Source organism: Brachyhypopomus gauderio, chromosome 8 (genome assembly GCF_052324685.1).
Source record: "Brachyhypopomus gauderio isolate BG-103 chromosome 8, BGAUD_0.2, whole genome shotgun sequence".
Lineage (NCBI taxonomy): Eukaryota > Metazoa > Chordata > Actinopteri > Gymnotiformes > Hypopomidae > Brachyhypopomus > Brachyhypopomus gauderio.
In genome coordinates, this window is record NC_135218.1 from 15,259,059 (window position 1) to 15,279,646 (window position 20,588).

Sequence of the window (20,588 nt, forward strand, 5' to 3'; positions counted from 1 at the left end):
TGAATTCAGGACTGCTGAGGCCCACTGGCTCCCTGTTTAGCTTGGAGACATTTGAGTAAGAAAAGCCATGCGACAAAACAAATTTCATTTTGCTATGGTTCTCTTTACAAAGCACATGGAATAAAAAAAATTAAAACAAAGTGGGACGAGCTGGTTCTGTTTCTTTTTCAGTAAAGTGTGTGTGTGTGTGTGTGTGTGTGTGTGTGTGTGTGTGTGTGTGTGTGTGTGTGTGTGTGTGTGTGTGTATGTAAGCATCAGACATGCTGGTACACTCTTTTTCCAGCTGCGTCCCTGCAGGAGCAGAGCTGGGCTAGATGAGGCCCAGAGACTGCCTGGGTGTCACAGGCAGGGCCCGGCCCGCTCTCACCCACCACAGACAGCCCATTGTGCTTAAAGCTGCTGTCCGTCACATCCAGAACAACGGCGTTCTATGTTAGCTTGTCTTTAAGCCATTATGCTCTCTCATGCAGTCCCCGATCAGCCTTGCAAGAAAGAGCCCAAACCTGGCAAAGCAGCGATTACATTATTCTCACATACACGTATAAAAACACTCATATACGGTACGTGTGTTTCAGACTGATCGTAACGATTCTGCATAATCTTTTCACTGGTAGTTGTACTGTAGCTGTGGTTAACGTTAATAATTCAGCAAACGTAGCGGAGACTATTCAGCTTTGAGCTTTAGGCCAACAGCTCAATAACCTGGCAGCATTTATCAGCTGATAAATTGGGGAGACATAGAACCTGTGAAGCCATCCAGAACCGTGTCAGCTTGCAGAGATCAAGAAGTTTAATACAGGTAGCATGAACAACAAGACCATTCAGAGTGGAATAAAACAGCCGTACCACGGACAGGGAGCAAAGCTATTGCAAGTTCTTCCCTCCCAATCCCATGTCGTACAGTATCAAGGAAAACGATGTCATCTGTAAATAACAACCCAGGAGATCAAAAATACATTTCCGAGGCCACGGCATGGTGGAATAATTAGTTGGAGGTTAACACGCCACTGGCCTCTGGTGCGTGCAGGACAAGGAGACACGGGCTGTCATACAGCAAATCACAAATACTGCTGCCTCTGCAGAGGTGCAAACAATATTCCATGCACATACGGCAGGCCCACTGATTGGACGAGGGAAGCAAGGCATGTAGGGAATTATGGCTGGGTTTTCTTTTCATTGTGCCGCAATGACACACGCGAGACAGCTGCAGCCAGGAGGTTGAAAACATGTCAAACGAAGTTCAGGCCTAATGATTAATCACAAGATACTGAAGACTGTGTGATATGGAGTTTCAGTCTTTTCTTGTTGTCATTTCCTTTAGTCATATATAAACAGCAAATGCTGTACAGATAGAGCTACAGAAAACGTTTTTTCCCAAATTAATTGTAAAAGTCTTTTGTTTGCCATACATGAGTATTTCACACGTATCTGCACGTGTTTGTGTGTGCAGGGGTGTCTGTGTGTGCATATGTTGAGGCATTCTTCTGCATTTCTGAATTTGCAAATGCAAACACATCAGACAAGGCTACAGTGATACTGTGGTGAGAATATAGTGTTACTCCTCAGCCTGATATCGTACTGACTTATTAATAATTGATTTTGTGTGCCAGGCATTCATTCCATTGGTCAGTGGGGTTATTTCATTCGTCAACGAGGTAATGCTTATCACTTCCTCATTTTTTAATGATTATAATAGATAATAGATAAGTAATAAAATACCTTTTTAAACAAATACCGTAAAACACTGATGGATTCACTTCCCCCATCAAATTGTTAAATACATATAAATTCAACTTAAAAACAAATTCAATTGGACAACAAACAAATTATGTTAGAGTATAATAAAACAACCCACCAACCTATCAAAATCCGTATTTCCTATTAAACAAAATCTTTGCATGACTAATTTTGTTATTGCAATATTAAAATAGGCTCTTACACTCACTAACACATCCAGACAGCACACACTTTGTCTATCTCAGTTTCTGTCATCCACACACAGTGCAGGCGAGGCAGAGACCCTGGACAGTACAGTGCCATCTCTCTGAAGAGCAGAAACAATTCCAAGACATGCTGAAACAGGCATATCTCAAGAAAATCCCCTCAGTTTGTCCGTATCTGATAATCTGTCAAATATAGAAAAAAACCCAACACAGTCAATAAAATGTATGAAACGTGTAATTGCTGAGAAGGTGGGCAATGACTACATCCTTGTGTAAGTTACATGGGATACACTGTAAGATACACTGATTCATTAACATTTCATATGAGTGAGAGTAGTGAACCTCCCTCTCCTCTGGTGTTGCTCATATGAATGGAAAACTGATAGTCCTCTACACCCTGCTGAAGTTTGAAATGACAGTGTGCGAGTGTGTGTGTGTGTGTGTGTGTGTGTGTGTGTATATGTGTGTGTGTGTGAGAGAGAGAGAGATAAACAGAGAGAAGCAGAGAGAGCTGTGCTCAGTCCAGTTTTATGAGAGTTTTTATGAAGGGCAAAGGTAGGTCTAGAAGGTATTTGTGTGTGTGTTTGGGGCGAGGGGGGGGGGGGGTGGGGTGGTTACCTCCACTCTGTGTAATATATCGCACCCATGGTAATGCCTGGTAGCCACTCTTCTCAATTATTTTTAGGTATCGAACCTGAATACACAAAACCACATTTCTCTTCACAAGTACAGCTCTAACTATCTATTTAGATTTTTTTTAACGCAAATAATTTGAAAAGCCGGCATTGCTGTGGACCCAGAAGACAAACAGGGACATTTGATCACCTAACTCACCTGAATGCCAGACACAGTGAAATAAGGGATCTCAAACTTCACTGTGATTGGTCGCTTGGCATCCTGTTCATCACTCTCCACACTAGGCAGCCCAAAGTGAGCCCTCATCATGTACTCTTTCCCTCCCTGTAAAACACAAACGCACCACAAAAACGCCATTCAAACTGCTGGCCCACTTCAGCCAGGGAAAGGCAATGCAGAAAAATGCACTCTTATCAGTACTGTGGGACAGAGTCTGACGTTTTATCGCTTTCATTGTAACATAAATGTGATGTTATGCATAGCAACCGCCATACACGTATCTGTTTCTTAGAAACATGTTTTCGAGTTATCTCATTACACACACGAACAAGATAAACACATGGCCTTTGTATTCGCAATTTCAAAAGAGACTTGACTAAACATGCCGGTTGTCTTGAGGAAAACAGCAGTAAAGATTCTAGCTGTAACAGAGATAAGATGCTACTTACAGTTACAGTGTTAGCTCAGCTGGGACGCTCTTGCACATAATGCACATGCAACCCAATTAAAGTCATATTTCAGCGAATGTATTATAATCCATGGGCTGGCTTGCTGACATAGTTCAATTTGCATATATATTTATCTTTGATGTATTACAGTTTTAAATAACTTAAATACTTATTTACATTTTCTCTGACTACTGTCAGAGCTTATAGCACAACCGTTGTGTTTTTGTCCATGTTGGTCACAGAGGTTTAATAACAGAAATGACAATTTAATATGAGTCATAGTCCCACTACTCTTGATGGAATGCAGGGTTACACATGTGGTCCTTTGAGTCTGAAGTGTTATTGCATGCTCACATGCCACCGGCTTCAGCATGATCAATATGAACCGGCCAGTTCCTACTACATCTCCTAAGGCAGCAGTAAACAGATGTGTCTTCATTCCCTCGAGCAACATTACTCACAGTCCTTCAAGCAGATCTGTGAAGCCATATGTCTAGAATGTTTAATTTAAATCAGACATGCATTTGCATCACACTCACACCTCTATTGTGAGTGACACGTTAGACTTGCACTGATTGAAAATAGTGGAAATTAGGTCACAGCTGCTTTGAGCTCCACTTGAAAAACACTTTCAGGTGTGTGATACTTTTGAAGCCACTACGTCAGGCTTGCAAGAAGCTCCTTAACCTCCTAAACCTCCTTCTGGTATTAGAATTTCATTATTAATCGTGAGGAATATTGATGAGTAACTGCAGAGAGTTGTTCAGACTACACTGACGCTAATGTAAAAGGTATGTGGTTTCATGAGGTATGTGGTTTCATGAGTGAGGAAGAAGATGGTTGCTCGCGAACATGGCTCCCCGTATGGCGTTGTGGTGGTGGCACTCACGGGGAAGGACTTGATCGTCCACTCTACGGCACTCTTCTCCGGCACCCACTTGGATTGGCCTGTGCTCGTCTTGAACCTGGGGGAGTCAGCGTCGCTGGGCACGGGCACAAGGATGACCACGTTGTTGGCAGTAGAGCGGCTCTTGAACTGACTACGTGCCTAGGGGTCAAAATATACCGCTGCGATCAAAACATACACCTCCAGCCCCAAAACACACTTCCACTGGATTGTAGCTGTCTACTACAAACAGGCCCTTTTGACTGAAGGGCCTTAAACTGCCTTCTGTGATTACTGTTTGGTTTATCATTAACTACCCAAACCTGGCCACAGCGTAAAGACAAAAAGGAGAAAGCCTGCATTACTTATACGATATCCAAGGCGCATGTCAGGTAAACATCAGAGATGATGATGAGCTGAATGAGGAAGACCAAGTGCAGAGGCATTGAGAGCACACCAAGCAGTGTGTGTGTGTGTGTGTGTGTGTGTGTGTGTGTGTGTGTGTGTGTGTGTGTGTGTGTGTGTGTGTGTAAGCTTGTACCTTAACTTTGATCTCTATTCTGCTATGAGAGAACCTCTCTATCACACTTTCAATCCATATAAGGGGTTTCACCTGTTGGACAACAGATATATTCCATCAGCACTAAACTAAATACATTAGAATGTGACAATGGTATAAGCAAATCAAAATGTGTGTGTGTGTGTGTGTGTGTGTGTGTGTGTGTGTGTTTCTGTGCATATGATGCTCACTGTAGTGTTAAGGCGATAAGACATGAGTTCACTGTCTCCATCTGGGGGAATGAATGAGATGGTTCGGTCATTTTCAAAGCGAGAGAGTCGCACACACTGGTGAAACTTCACGTCCTCCAGCTCCACCGCTTTGGTCTTCGGTCCTGCAGGAACAGAAACACAAGTCCACATATTCAAAACGTACTGACCTAAGCAAAATACCCACTAAAGACTGCATCAGATTTTATCATGCCATAAATGCATTGCATTGAAGGATATTAATACATTTGTTGATTATAATATTACTATTTTACTATGAATAATTAATTGACATGAAATGAATAATTGACATGAAATTAATAATTGACATTAAAATAATAATTATTTACATTAAAGTAAATACAGTAACATATAATAAAACATATGTTCATATAATAAAACATATGTTCATATAATAAAACGTGAACACTGTAGATCTTTTAGTTTTTTATCTTGAACCACTCAATATATAGCAGAAGGAAGGTCAAAGGTGCGTGTGAAGTTAGAAGCTGCTACAGGCGAGGTGCCGATGAGCTGCAGAAGACCTCAGCCACAGTGAAATCTCTTAATGATTTGGGTCTGTGAGCTGCCTGGGCTCCCTAACACCACCTGGGAATTCAGCACTGCACTCTGGGAATTCAGCACTGCACTCTGGGAATTCAGCACTGCACTCCGGGAATTCAGCACTGCACTCTGTGATCCAGTCTGTGAAATGGACCCTTCACAACTCAGAACTGGAACTGCTGTGTGTGAACAACATTTGTGTGTGATTGTGCGTGTGTGTTTGTGCATTTGTGTACGTATAGATTTGTGTAACTGTACGGTAGGAGAAGGAACTGAAACCAATTCTCTGCTGAAGAAAATGTATTGTGTTTGTATTTTTATAAACACTCAAGCAAGCGAACCAGTTCATTTCTGAGCCTAGTGTTGCTGTATCAATATATGGGGTGTCCTTGTCTAGAAAGGACTGATTCTCCGTCTATCTGTCACTGACATTTACAGAGAAGCATAAAAGGGCTGTGTAAAAAATGTGCTGTAAGGCACACCCTGTCCCTTCCCTGTCAGGAGACGCCTGTGGGGACGCGTCCCTCAGTGCTCATGTCCAAACAAATACTGATGCCATCAGCCACACTGCCTAAAGAAAGGTCACACAGGGGGTGTGACCTCTTGCTCTAATGCCTCTTGATTGGCTCCCCTGGGGCAATTACCAGTGAGAGTGAGAAAAGCTGATTGGTCCATTGAAGGAGAGGCAGTGTGTTATTTTAATACTCTAGGAAAGTTTTTAAATGTGTTTTAGTGGTGTTACTGACTACAATTAAAAATGTTAAAGGTTAAGAAATATTAAGCAGTGTAAGTTTAAACAGAGCCTAGACAATGCTACATTTTAAACTGTCATGCTCAGACCTCTTTTATTTGTTCATAATAATTCATTACATGTTTTGAAGTTCTTTAAAAACATTCCCATTATGCACCATGTCACATTATCTTTTGCTATGTCTTTGATGATATTTAACTATGTTGACCTGGAGAGGGCAGTGTTTCCTTCATCTAAAGAACATTTATGACTGGTTTCATATTTGTAACTGATCTGAGGTCATATGATTCTCAGGTTGAACTAAGGTTATCAGGTATGGGTGACAATGCTTATGTTGATGACAGACTGCTTACATCCTCAGACCGATTTCAAAACTGTCTACTTTCCAGTCAAAACACACTGAACCTTAACTACCCCTTCCTAGCTACGAATTCCATTCATAAACCCATGCAATGAGTTCTTTATCTTTATCTTGTTGGGCGTAGAATTCTACCATTTGAGTAATTTAAATTGGCTTGACTCTATCACTGCAGCTAGGTCTAGAGTAGCAGAATGCATGAGTGAGTGTTGATCTTTGAGGTGATTGACATGTGATCTGCAAGGCACGCAGTGAACAGAAACAAATCAGAGGGAATCCATTAAGGCAGCACAAATAGGATGAACCAGACTGGTGCACAATGGTCTCCTGCTGCAGACACTTGATCAAACAAACTGATCTGAAGCCAGCTTTAAGAAGCGTCGGCTAGATTAGAGTACTCACTGCCGGTGATCTCGAAGAGCACTTTGTCATTGAGACCCAGCCTGAGTTCAGGCATGCCTGACAGAACCACCTTCAGTTTGATACAGCCCAGAATCTCACTGCGTAGGACGTTGCCTGAAGCACTGACCTGGGAAATGGAGAAGAACATGAGGAGATTCAGGCCACACACAAAAGGTAAAAGGTCAAGATGCATGTCATCATCACCATCGTGGGATCATAACCATTATTATTGACATTTGTATTTATCAGCCATTTTATTAGTGTACAGGAGTATTTTGACAATGTACAGTTATGGACAGGAGTTACACTTTATACTACAATTAAAACAGCTGGACTCAATTTGCCCAACACGGTTTGCCTCACATATCACTGATCAGTTCCTAACAACAGAACCTCTGCTGACCAGCAGTAGTCCATTTCCACCATGGCACTGACCAGGCAGGGCAGTAGTGCTGCATGTTCTGATGCTCTGAGTGTATTCAGTGCATCAGTGCTGAGGGTCTTTCTCCTCTCAGTGACACTGCTCGGTTTAAAGCGACATGCCACCCCAAAAACATCCAGCCAGCGTTGTATAGTCAAAAACTGATTAGTGATAAAGGTCTAAAGATTGTCTACATAAATCTGACGTGGCAACGTGTTGCCTGTAGACTGTAGCCATACAAGGTGTGGCATTTATGATTTATGTCTTGTATGCTTCCTAGTGATTATACAATAATCAATCAATCAATGTGGTAGAGGAAATGCTGCATAGCTGAACTTTAACAAGCCATTAGCAACCACTGAAAGCTAAAAATGTGGTTAATCAGAGTAACCATGTGGTTAATCAGAGTAACCATGTGGTTAATCAGAGTAACCATGTGGTTAATCAGGGGGCTCCACGGTGCCACCGGGGTCTCGTCACAGCCTCAGACCCTGAGCCAGAGCACTGAGACCTGGAGGAGATGCACATCACAGCCTCAGTGCAGGAGCAAGAGTGAAATGAAGTGAGACTGAAAGGTGTCTTCCATCCCTTAACGGAAAGGACGTCTGGAGACCCCAGACATGGGACAGTGGACATCTGAAGAAGCTTGTTTAAGGATCACCAGACCGAGGAGTGATACACAGTGTGAACACTCAGTGTTACATTCTTTAACACTAGTAAAGGTGAGGTGAGAGGAGGGGTGGGAGGTAATGGTGAGGGGAAAGACAAAGCAGACAGGAGGAGTGTGAAACCGACTTGGAGAAAGTCAAGATTACAATTCTAATTGGACTCAGAAGAGACAGAACTTTGAAATTGGAAACTTTGTTTGATATAAATAAATAACATGATTTTTTTTTTATTTTTTGTTTTTTAAAGGCTTCATTTTGCATCTAGAAAATGCACCAAGCGGCAATCAAAAATGTTTTATGTATAGAAATATTATTGAATGGCATGTGTGAACCCACCAGCAGGTTGACAGACTCAATGACGTCCATAAAAACTTCATTCTTCCTGTATTTGATGCCCTCTGACCTCCAGGATACAGCATTGGTAACGGTTGCTGGGGGGCGTGGTACACCCACTTCCAGTTTATGTCCTTGCTGGGTGATATACCTGCATGGATGGAAACAACAACCAAAAGGCACCGGAGCAAAAAATGAACCGATCTTCAGATATGATGAACTGAAGCACATAATTTGGTTGTTTAAAACATCTCTCACCGCTCCTCATCTGATATATGTTAGGAACAAGGCAAATATGCAAGCATCAGCACTTCTACTAATATACTCTTTATGATTTTAAGCACCAAGAAAAGTTGTAAGTGCGAGTAAATAACTCAAAGAACAAGAGCGAGACGCATCTTTAGATCCAACACAGAGCAAGTTAGTTCTGCACAAACTGCAGGAGAGCCAGGCGTGTGAGACAGACGACTAGATAAACACAGCTCTGGAGTCAGAGTGTTGAAAGAGCTGCTAGAGGCTCTTGGGAGCAACATGGATATCCATGGAGACACGCAGGCAGACAAACACCTGAAGCTGTTTTAGTCTGTTTCCATCACCTACATGATTATGATGCACAAAATATACCAAGACTCACACTTAACCATAGACTCTGAACTTGTATATGCACTTGTATATATGTATATGAAGAAACAAGCTATCAGTCAAGTGAGCATGGCATACACACACACACACACACACACACAATATACAAATATCAGTACCACCTAATATGCAATGCACTGTACAAATATTCTACTGAGATTATAGAGATTATAGAATCAAAAGTGTTACATAAATGATGATGATTATTACTATTATTATTTCATTTTGCCTAATAACACTGTATACTGTAAATGTATGAAAGGCTAATGTGCATGTGTTTGTGTGCAAGCGTCTGACATTGTCAGCTCATTTGTGTAAGACAGGATCTGACAGGGAACTGTTATAATGTCAGTGAGAGCTTGCACTCGGATAAACACAAACCCTACTGTACTACTGTAAGCTGTAGTTTGCAAAGTCTGCAAAGTGGACCTAATGAACATTGATAAGGGTGGGAAAAGGTCAGTCAGCCTGTATGAATGAGATACAATGACCCAGACAGTACTCACTCTAGTAATATCTTACTGTCCGTCGTCTGAGGAAGACCATAATCCATGACTTCATCCATTAGCTCATACACGGTCACAAAGTTGTCACGTATGCTCTCCTCTTCCAGGCTTTTGAAATACTCTGTGAAAACCTGGTACAGATAAACAATGTCACAGTGGCACGAGTGCTCAAGGGAGCTCACACTGACTCATCAAAACATTCTGATCCCACAGGCCAAGCAAAGCACGATATTTCATACGAAATGAGAGGATCAGAGGCGGTAAGCAACGTCTGCACGTCTTTTTGCTAACTGCAGTCATTGTGTGTCTACCCAGAATCCTCCTGCTAACATACGCATGGGACAACACAGCAGCACATGGGTGAATAATGTTTCCAGAGCACGTAAAGCAGGCTGGGTGTGTGAGAGGCATACCCACCTCCACTATCTTGTACAGGAAAGAATACACAAGGGCTGCATTTGTATTCTTCTTGGTCATTGCTACCACTGAATAACAAACGTTAGGGATTTGTCAGTTTGTCCTGAACATGTGCAGAGGTATTAGGAAAACACTGTGTGCATTAACCATCGAAGATAGACAGATCTAGCCATAGAGAGCAGAAAAACGCAGGCTTGTCAAGGATACAGTAGAGGTTGCTGTGTTTGATGTAAAGGAAATGGATGGAGCCATGTGTCACCACAGGCAATAGCTCCGCCTCTTCCTCCTTCTTCATCATGATTGGCATGAAGTGGTCAATCTCACCCATGTCAATGTCACCCATGTAGTTCCGGCATACAAGGACCTGGGTGGGAAATGGACAACTCAATAATACACTGACATTTTATTCAAAATCATTTAAGTAGCATAAACATAATCCTGTCATGATCTACTTGCTTTCATGTCAATCTATGGCAAATGTGATGCTCAAAGTAGCACATAGCAATACTATGTCATTCAGATTATTATTATTATTATTATTATTACTATTGATTATGACTTTCAGATGCACATCCACATCCAGATGCAGTTTCATATTACACAAGGCAAAGAAGGTGACTCAGCTCGAGTGAGCGGGTCACAATTCACTGACCTCACAGAGTCATAATATATAAATATATATTAAAAAAAGCATTTCAACTTATGAATATACTTCACTGCTTTCTAAAAAAAAGGTCTGTGCAAAGATCAGACAAGGACAAGAGACTTTCAAAGAATAAGATATTTGAATAAAACACGGAAACTGCAAATACAGTGCTAATCTTCACACATACAGTCTGTAAATAGGTTATTTATTGCTTAAGTCTAGTGACTCAAATAATTTAAAAGAGTACAACAGAGGTCAGTCAAACCTTTGCTATAAAATGAAAATAATAACATATATAATGGTAGAATATTTGTTGGTTTATCTAGTGACAAGAGAAATATATAATTGCACACCTATGAGTTTTATTAAGTTTGATACTGACAATGGAAATTTAGTGAAAAAAACTGTGATACAGGATTACAGCAGTATTCACTGTTGATACCAATAGTATTACATTTTTATACTTTCATTAAAGGAAAAAGAAAACAGTATCCTAAAACAACTACAGGAAGCACCATGGTTTAATATTCAACAGGAAATGAAACAGTAGTGGTGAGGTAAGTCAACAAATTACAGCAATGTGTCAGCAGTGGTTAATTTAGTTAAAATCAGTAATTTCTTCTTGATTATCTTCCATTATGACCCACAGTTTTAAACACTTTTATCATTGATGTACCAAAATCGGTTACATTGAATCTGTTTTTTTAAAAGTAATTACATAATAAAAGTCATAATAAAATGACCATCTAGTCAAAATGACCATCTAGTCAAAAAAATCAGGCTGACCGTGTTCAGATTAAGATGATACTGAAATACGTTACACATGCTGACATCCCAGAACACCCCCACTTCTAAAAAGCTTGATACACTTCTGTACTTCTATTGTTTTTTAAAATGCACAGTATGGACATAAACATTGTGCTGGTGTGATCTCACTGTTTATATTATGTGTTATAGTGTTGAATAATACATGATCAAACTTTCAACTTGTAACTAAAACAAACATGACATTAGGCCTAATTTTACCTGCAAATGCATAAAAGGTCAGGTCATAATAACATGTTTCAGTCCTTAGATATCTTTTGTTACTGTAACTTTAAGCATAAAGTTTGATTGCAGTCATTGAAATTAATATAGGCCATATTTGAAATGTAATCAGTATGAGCATCTTGTATGACCTTTGTTAACGAGGTCAGACTTTGATTTGAAGACAAAACTAGTAACGACCATCTGAAGGGAGTCAGACTGAAAGCCCATTGAACCTGACTTAAAAAGTAGCCTGTTGGATATAAGGGAGACAGGTGCTTAGAGAATCAAAGAGTGTCTGCTAATATAATGTGGACTGAGTGAGGATGCCTTAAGGTAAAAGATATCAGACTGCTCTAGGGCACAAAGAGAAAAGCTTTCATCAGCACTGCCAGGGGTCCCAGGCATATCAGAGAGTAATCCATTCAACTCAAGTCTTCTGGCTGCCTGACATCTTGGCCTTGGTCAGTCAGTCTCAGTCTCTCAGTCTCTCTCTCTCTCTCTCTCTCAGTCTCTCTCCCTCCATCTCCCTCTCTCCCTCCCTCCCCAACCACTCACAATATTTTATCACTAAAACAGCAATAAACGGAGACATAGGCTTTTAAATAATGACTATTAATGTCAGATTAAATTAAACAGTACAATGAGTAATAAAAAAGACGAAATATTGTTTTTGTCTGTTATTCAAATGAGATAATATATTTGAGTAACACGTAAAAGGCCTTAGTGTGAAGGTGTAACCACGTATTTGCGGAAACCGCAACCACCGGTTTCACTCACTTGACTTCCAGGTTGTTAAAGTTACGTCGCTTGGTGTCGTAGTACAGCACAAACGGGTTTGGGTGGTAGATGGCGCTGCACCTGTTTCCTGACCAGTTTACACCAATACCGTCTGTTTGACCTCACCCATGCCTTTATGAAGTTTCCAGTTTTCTTTTAAAACACTTAATATTTCGGTGACACTTACAACTAGTTCTCTTGTTAATCTTGTTGATAGTGGTACACAATGGAGTGCCTACCTGAGATCATTTACAAGATGTAACTTACATGAGCAGATTATAGTCCAATCGACTGGTCCATGCCTGCCGACAGGTGCAACTCACTTCTGAGTTATACCTCATAATATCTTATATCTTACCTTGCCTTTCAGGTCCAGGAGGAACACGGCAGACATTGCCATCCCGGTCACGTAGTAGTACAGCCCAGCTCACAGATAAGAAAGTTTACGGTTTAATCAAATGGTTGCAGAAGAAAAAAAGAACAGACATTTCCATCCCTCGATCTTCGCTCTTCCGGGTCCCGAGGCGTCGGACCAGTTCTGCGGCTTTTGAATGGGGTTGTCCGCTCGTCGGGATTTGCTATATTGTCACTATAACTTTATGTTCACACCCAAACGCACTACATCATTTGTAACACTGAACGCGTTCAGTACAGCTGACAGCTTCGTGCGTTTTCAAAACACTCCACACACTCTGTGTCGTGTGTTAAACGCCTCGAGCATCGGGACTTGGGGCTGCTGTTTTGCACGTTGTGTAATGTTAGGAACCACTTTAAATGATCAGGGGCTTGTGTGCATCACCTGGACAACAGATGTAGGAGGGCGAATATTTGAGTAAACGAGACTGTAATTTAAAAAGTGAAAGCACTGTCAAAAATGAAGGGAGTCTGCACCATTTATCATGCATAGAGTGAGCACCCGAATACATACATGGACATACATACATGTATACATTATTTAAATTGTGGTTTTCTAAATAATGCAAATAAACCTGGTTTGTAAAAACTCTCGGTACCGTCCTCGCAAGAATGATGCAGGCTGCTCCCTCTCGTGGACGCGCAGCTCGTGGCAGCGGATTTACGTGTCTAACCAATGGTGAACTCCATATCTTCTTCCTCCCCGTCGTCTTCCCAGTCTTCCGTCTCTCGTGCTGCTCGTTCCCTATCACTAGCCTGTATGTAGTTGTCTTCAATGAACCCGTCATCGTCGTCCTCCATCATTTCATCGGCGCGTGCACGCGAGCGCGTGGCCTGGCTCGAGAATCCGACCTCGAAGCTGGCGGGGTCGCACTGACTTGTCCCGTCCGTCTCGTTTAACCTTGAATGCCTGTAGCTGGATAGATATCGGTGTACAATTTTACATTTTGCCCCAACGGCGATGAGAATGGAGACGCCGATGGCTGTCACCAAAACCCCTACAAGGTATTTCCAGTCGTGTGAACTTTTCGGAGAAGCATCTGTTCCCACGTGGATGGTTGCAGCGTTGGTTAGAGAGAAAAAGAGCGAGTAGGTTAATCAATGGGCTTCAACAGAGCAAACAAGAAAAAATTAGTATATAAAACGACTTAAATCTATTATAAAACTAGCCAATTTTCATTTCCATTATGTCAGACTTAATGACTTTAACACACACACACACACTCACTCTCTCTCTCACACACACACACACACACACACACACACACACACACACACACACACACAAACCCAACCAAGTGTCTTGTTGGTTCTGTTTGTTCCAGCAGTGTCCACCAAGGTGTCTGATAGTAGTTTACGACGGAAGGAACGGTGGGTGATCAGGTTTAGAGCGTGTCCCGTGCCTAGATACAAGACATGGGGACACATGGGTAACATGCAATTTTCATAAAAAATGTTTTCATAAAGTATAAGTAGAACAAACAGAAAAAAGGGAATGAAAAATATACACACCATCAAGGTGATTCTCCTGGGCCATCTGCTCATCAGCTCTGTGTGCAATTTGTTCTGGTTTTCTGAATCTGCTCTTTAGTGGAAGATTTTTGCTGACGTTTACAAACCGAATCCGCCCATGGTCTCGAAGTATGGCAGACACAGGGGGTTGCAAATGATTGCGTCCCAGTAAAAGTTTTTGCAACCTAGGAAAGCTCAACAGAGCACCAGGTTGTACTGTAGCTAACTTACATCCAGTGAGATCCAGTATTTCCAGAGATGGAAGGTGATAATGATGCTTCACCAGTAGGGGGAGATAATTTCCTGATAGATTGAGTTCGATCAAGTGGTCAAAATGTTGCAGCTTCTTGAAGAGCTTAAGGTGAACCAGGTTTAAGTGATTATCTGAGAGGTCCAGCCTGCTCACATTTGCCCATATATGCTGTGGTATTGATGTGAGATTTCGTCTGCTACAATCAAATGTAACCTAACAAAGAAAAGTGGCACAAAATTGTTAAAAAGATCATGTCTCATAAATGCAAAACATCTACAGAATATACAACAGTTCATATGGCGTAATACAAGGTTTACTAGAACCATATTTATACAAACAGTTTTTAAAATGTGACTGATATGTTTAAAGTACTTGTTTACACAGAAATTCATTATTCATCAATCCATCATTTTAAATATATTTTAAGGTTTTAGGTATGTTTATAAATAATAATTGAGGTACCAGATAGTAGCTACGTAATTACTAAAAGGTTGTACAGATGATAAGCACTAACAAAGCCAGGGCGAACGCCTGTCCTGACAAACAGGAAATGAGCGCCTACAAACAGGATATTCCTGAAACAGCGAGGCTCTCTGTGGCTCAGAGAAAACAGGCAGCAGGGTACTTGTCACTCACCTTCTCTGTGCTGACATCACATGGACCAACATTTAGGAGTGTGTGGCAGAAACATAAGCTGCAGACAGCGAGGAGCACACACAGAGTGTGAGCACCAGGACGCATCCTGCAGCGTGTCCTGCAGACAGAGACCCAGACTATTGATAATGGCATATATATACATTTCAGGACTTGTTTTACAATTCGAACAATAAATTGAACAATAAAATGGTTATAATCAGGTTAGAGTAGATTTGAGTAAATGAGCTAGCTGAGAGTTATCTGTGCAGTAATTGCTGTACCATCTCAGCATTATTGTTTTACACCCAGTTCTTTCGAGAGGCATCTTGATGAATAAATGAATGCAGAAATATGCATGGGACTCACAGTGCAGTACTGTAAAGGCATCACAAGGCACAGCACTATCAAAAGACCTTTGGAGACATATGTGTGAACTACAAACGACAGATGCTTTGAGGTCGTGAATGTGTATGCAGCCTGTACAGTAGTGAGTGTTTTTCATGTTTAGCACTGTTCGCCAAGGAGCTATTGTTTACGGAGACGTCTGCCACAGAACGGGGCCCCTTCCTCTCCGCATCTCACACTCTTCATTTCAGTATGTGGGCTGTAAACACTCGTCAGGAGCTCCTTTTATCTCTTCCTGTCTCAAGATTCCATGTGCACAACAAGCGCCCTGGGTCCAAAACACCGCCAAATATTAAAGCCTGTGCGTGTGTGTGTGTGTGTGTGTGTGTGGCGCACACAGACATTTTCAAGTAGGCTGGTATGCATGTGTGTGACAAAAAGTCAGTCTCGTAATACTGTATGTGTATGATAAAAACGCACTACAGCCAGCTCCTTGTCGGAGGACATATGAGGAAGGGAGACACACAGGCTGCCTGTTTGACGGCTCCTGGCACACCCCAGCGCCTCTTCTTTAACACCACCCCATCACTAACTCGTGTCTGCTCCATCACTGATTGCTTCCTCCACCAGGGCAGCCTGCTAGTGTCCATCCCACACCTCGACTCTGAAACCCAGCTGCGAGAGCTCACAGAAGAAGCCCTTCATTTGACCTGATCAACAGCACCATTGTAAGTAAATCACCCTTCCCCCACACTGCCCTGTGTCTTCCCAACTCCACTCTAACTCAACGTCGCGTTTTAAAGCAGGTGAGGCTAAAATCTACTCAACAGCTGCTGGAATTTAAGTGTCATGCTCTGAAAACCTTCCAAAATTGCCACCTCCTCAATACGTTCCCAGCGTACTTTTAATCATTCACTGATTTATAGTTTACCTCAAAGCAACAGTATATGTGAAGGACGTTTACTGCCCTACCTTTCAATTCAGCCTTTCTGTACACAGCCTATATCAGTGGAAAATACCTGTCCATAAACCCAAGAGACAGAGTAAACGTGGATTCCATATGTTGAGGTTAAAGAGCTGGAAACCAGCCTAGCGCTGTCCTACCTATCTAGTGTTTGTCATGTGGTTCAAAACAGACTGTAATGCGGCAGCAGAAACTAGCCAAGCTTGTGTTTATAGTTAACACACAACAGATAACATTGGCAAAGACACAGACCTGTGATGCTTCCTCTTGTATCCATGTGAACAAGCCAAGTTTGAGTAGATTTCCAACTTAGAGATTTCTCAAAGCTATACTGCTATATTGTTACAGGTTTCAACAAGAAAATGTTTTATTAACCCTTTGTAATTATAGATTTTGAAATAATTTAATCTCTATTTTTCAGTAACAGACTGAATAGGAGTTAAATTCCTATACAAATCATAATCATTCTGGATTTTTAGGAACACATACAGTGCTTACTGTACATGTACATAGCATTTTCTGGTTGAAGCCTGTTGTAGCTGTAAATACGAATGTGGCATATGTTACCAAGCAAAGGGCATTTGAGTGCTGAAACTCCAAAATGGAAGCCCTACCTGAGCTTTGCTCCTCCAGGTGTTCTAAATTTGACAGGCTTTAGTCTTCAATCACAATTAGCATTTAAACGAGGTCATGTTGGATGTTTCCAGAGAAAGAAAATGTCAAATGGAGGCATGTTGTGCAAAGGTTGGTGAAGGGAGCTGAGGTGTGCTTTTAACATGTCACCTGAGGAACAAGTTAATGAGTAACTCAATAATCACACATTGCATGGGTTCCCTGCCCCTCAGAAGAATCAGTCATAAGACTGAGATATATCCCTGTGCTCAACCCGCGACATGAGCTCAGTCTCTCCAACCTGGATTCACTTTACTTTATTCTTGTAAACAAAGGTTGAATTATTATGGTTTGAATACACAGGGAGGCTTACCAAGTAATTTAAAGACATCATGTCAGATAGTTCAAACCTCTTTTGTCTTTGCCCTCTCAAGTCTCGGAGGAGAATTTCGCATCCCACTTAAGGAAGCACAGGGACCTGTATAAAAAAGTCTTCCATTGTTAATGGATTTACTTGTGCATCTGGGGATTTCAAAAAGAGTAGACACAGTGCGTAAACAGCCTCTCCGCTGTGATGGGTGGATTTGATTGGGTTACCTTGACTGACTAAGGAGAAAGAGAAGGAACCCTGACAACAATAGAGTCATTTCCTGCACAAATCTTGCAGGAGTGTATGCATCTGTACAAGCACTTTTGAATTTGTATGTATACAGTGTGTGTATGTGTGTGTGTGTGTGTGTGTGTGAGAGAGAGAGTGAGAGAGAGAGAGAGAGAGAGAGAGAAACTGACTGAGAGAGTACACGTGTGTCTCTTGATCTTTTGGCGCCATCGTGGTGTGTAGGAGAGAGTAAAGGGAAAGCCCTGGAGTGTGTGTGTGTGTGAGTGTGTGTGTGTGTGTGTGTGTGTGTGTGTGTGTGTGTGTGTGTGTGTGTGTGTGTGTGTGTGTGAGAGGAAGGCGAGGGGAGCAGGGAGCACCACAGCGACAGCTGCAGTGCCTTCGATCTCTTTAAAGGGAAAAAACAACGCAAGGACTTCAACAATGGTCCATTTGTCTTAGAAAAGACACCGATGAACTGGTCAAGGAATTAATGTGTGTCATCCAAACCGCTGTTACTGTGTTTAGTGTGAGGACATGTGTCCGAAGCTTTCATCATTGCACACAAACCCGCACACATACACAAAAATATCATATTACACACACAGAGAACATCATATTGTACACACACAAACATATCGTACATGCACAAACACATCAGCAGTGTATTTGCCTATATTTGCCTATAGGTCCCTTTGTACTATTCGCATACTAAACTCTGACTTGATTCTGCTCATTGGATGCTGCTTTTTCAAACTACTTTTGTGCTTTGGTTTCCTTTGAGTGTCTAAAAAGCGTTCATTTCCCTTCGTAATGAGAACCGTCAAGCCTGCTCCCTCTGTAAAAGCAAAGTGATTTATCCAAGCGGTATGTTAATCAGTGATTTTATCAGCAAAGTGTTTTCCTTGGCCTCGCTGTGAACATGGAGGCTTTGACAAAGAAACTGAGATTGTATTCTAACTCAAGATGTACAAAACAAAGCCTCCATCAATTTTCTTTTATTAGGCTACTGGCGCCATATTATGTATGAAAGTTAATAATGGTTTGATGTTTTAAAAAAATGTGTATATAAGACATGCTCACTGTTTGCATGGGAAAATGTTAAGGGCAATAAAAAGTACTAGATGGGAAATATAAGTCCCTTTGATTTCATGCAAATGTGAGATTAAGCATATAAAAGGAACAAACCGAGTGAAGCGATCTTGTTAGGTTAATTTCAAAAATTTCTAAATCTCCCAAACTAAATACAGTTGATTTACAAAATCCACAAATTCTGGGAACATGTTCACATGAAGGTCACCAGGGGAGGGGCTTAAGCACACAGGCCACCTATAGGAGGGCTGGCAAAAACCCACAAACACCCTTTACAAGCCTAGCAACATTGCACACCAAGGGCAAATTAAAACCTGGCGTTTATGCCACATTGTTTACAATTGACATAAATAACAATAATGATTATAATACCCCATTTGGACGCATCTGTTTGATCCGTGTTGAGCAAAAAATGTCAACAACAACCGAATCTTCATTTTGGTTTCGGGTGTCCATTTTCTCTTGTCTTGTTTGGGCTTTGGTTCTGGCCCAGTGTATGCACGTCTCCAGCTGGGCTCATGGGAACATGGTGGCGGGCTGAGCAAACACTCAGCAGACAGGAGGCCAGCAGCTCTTCCTGTTGCTGCCTGCCTGCCATTTGATTCGTGCTCAGCCTGGCTTCCTGGTCACATATCGGCTCCGGCAACACCACTTCCTGCCCCAGGGCCTCTGTGACACCTCCTCCGTGCCACAGGTCTCTCTGCTTTTCGCTGGATCTCTCTCTTCCTCATGTATCTATCCTGCTTCATCCCTCCATTTATGTGTGTGCAGATGTGTATGTAGCAGTATGACCCACACCTTTCCTTTATCAGTCCTGCACCTGAATTCCAATCTGCCTTTGATGGGATGTTTGCTGCTCTGCTGTTGTCTGCCTGTTCTGCTAGCTCCTCTTGGTCTCCTCTATCCTTTCCTTCTTCCCATAATCCCCAGCGTGCTCTTGGATGCTAGTGGTGTCTTCTGGCTGTGGTCTCACTGTTTCTGAAGAATTTTGGCAGGATAAAGTCTCCCTGACTGTAGTGAAAATGATTGCACATGGACAGTAATGTTCCTGCCAGGGCTTAGCGTGGTAGATAGCAGAGAGAAACCAAGGCTCCTACCTGATAACCACTGAATGAAGGTAATAAAGAACAGTCTACATGTTTAATGTAATGGCATATAACATAACGCCGAATGAGAAAAGGTTGGGACAGTAGGGAGAATGCAAATAAAAAATGTTGCTTTGACATATGAACAATGGTGAGTTTTATTTCTCAGCCTGCAAAATATTACAAAAAAACAAATTGGGATGGTGAAGTACTATTGACCTCTCTGGACATCTGGGAAGGACCTTCCCACAGAAATGTTCACTGGGGTCATATAAATACATTTTTCATGTCTTTTTTAGAATAAATGGATGCCTTGTGATCTTATTTTCAGCAATGGTGAGGAGCTGTAATGTAGGTGTCTCTTAGAGGATACAGAGGGATTAGAGGACAGTGAGCATGTGGTCACAGGAAACAGGAAGAAATGTTCAAGGTTCAAGGCTATTTTTGGCATGCAGCATGTATGTCCACTTTTCTCTTGGTTACTGGCATCTTACAGCTGTTACTATAATTGCTTGTTATCACAGACTGAGTTGCCTGTCCAAGTCAATAGGAAAGATTTTCAAGGTTGGAGTGTGGTTGGAGGTTCTGCTGTAGGACAACATGTAAACTAATTTTGAAACTCTTGAGCACTCTTCATCAATAATCAAACCATGAGGCAGGTATAA

General features: G+C 41.6%; 2 protein-coding genes across 4 annotated transcripts; both read right to left on the reverse strand.

The window, feature by feature from the left end:
* Positions 1-772: 772 nt before the first annotated feature.
* On the reverse strand, positions 773-12,912 carry ap1m3 (adaptor related protein complex 1 subunit mu 3). The gene is made up of 12 exons (XM_077014831.1): positions 12,774-12,912; positions 10,171-10,327; positions 9,964-10,031; positions 9,547-9,677; positions 8,402-8,549; positions 6,977-7,103; positions 4,884-5,026; positions 4,675-4,746; positions 4,137-4,295; positions 2,778-2,903; positions 2,562-2,637; positions 773-2,126 (listed from the first exon to the last, which is right to left on the reverse strand). The coding sequence occupies exons 1-12, from the start codon at positions 12,813-12,815 to the stop codon at positions 2,104-2,106; spliced, it is 1,272 nt and encodes a 423-aa protein (XP_076870946.1). The 5' UTR covers positions 12,816-12,912; the 3' UTR covers positions 773-2,103.
* A 585-nt stretch (positions 12,913-13,497) lies between these two features.
* Positions 13,498-19,377, reverse strand: c8h1orf210 (chromosome 8 C1orf210 homolog). Of its 3 annotated transcripts, none has more exons than XM_077014832.1 (5): positions 19,211-19,377; positions 15,231-15,348; positions 14,342-14,807; positions 14,125-14,232; positions 13,498-13,869 (listed from the first exon to the last, which is right to left on the reverse strand). In XM_077014832.1, exons 1-5 carry the CDS (start codon positions 19,273-19,275, stop codon positions 13,499-13,501), a joined length of 1,128 nt encoding a protein of 375 aa, XP_076870947.1. In that variant the 5' UTR covers positions 19,276-19,377; the 3' UTR covers position 13,498. The 3 variants fall into 3 exon arrangements, with proteins under 3 accessions (XP_076870947.1, XP_076870948.1, XP_076870949.1); XM_077014833.1 differs by lacking the exon at positions 19,211-19,377 and adding an exon at positions 17,154-17,414; XM_077014834.1 differs by lacking the exon at positions 19,211-19,377 and adding an exon at positions 16,548-16,688.
* Positions 19,378-20,588: the final 1,211 nt, after the last annotated feature.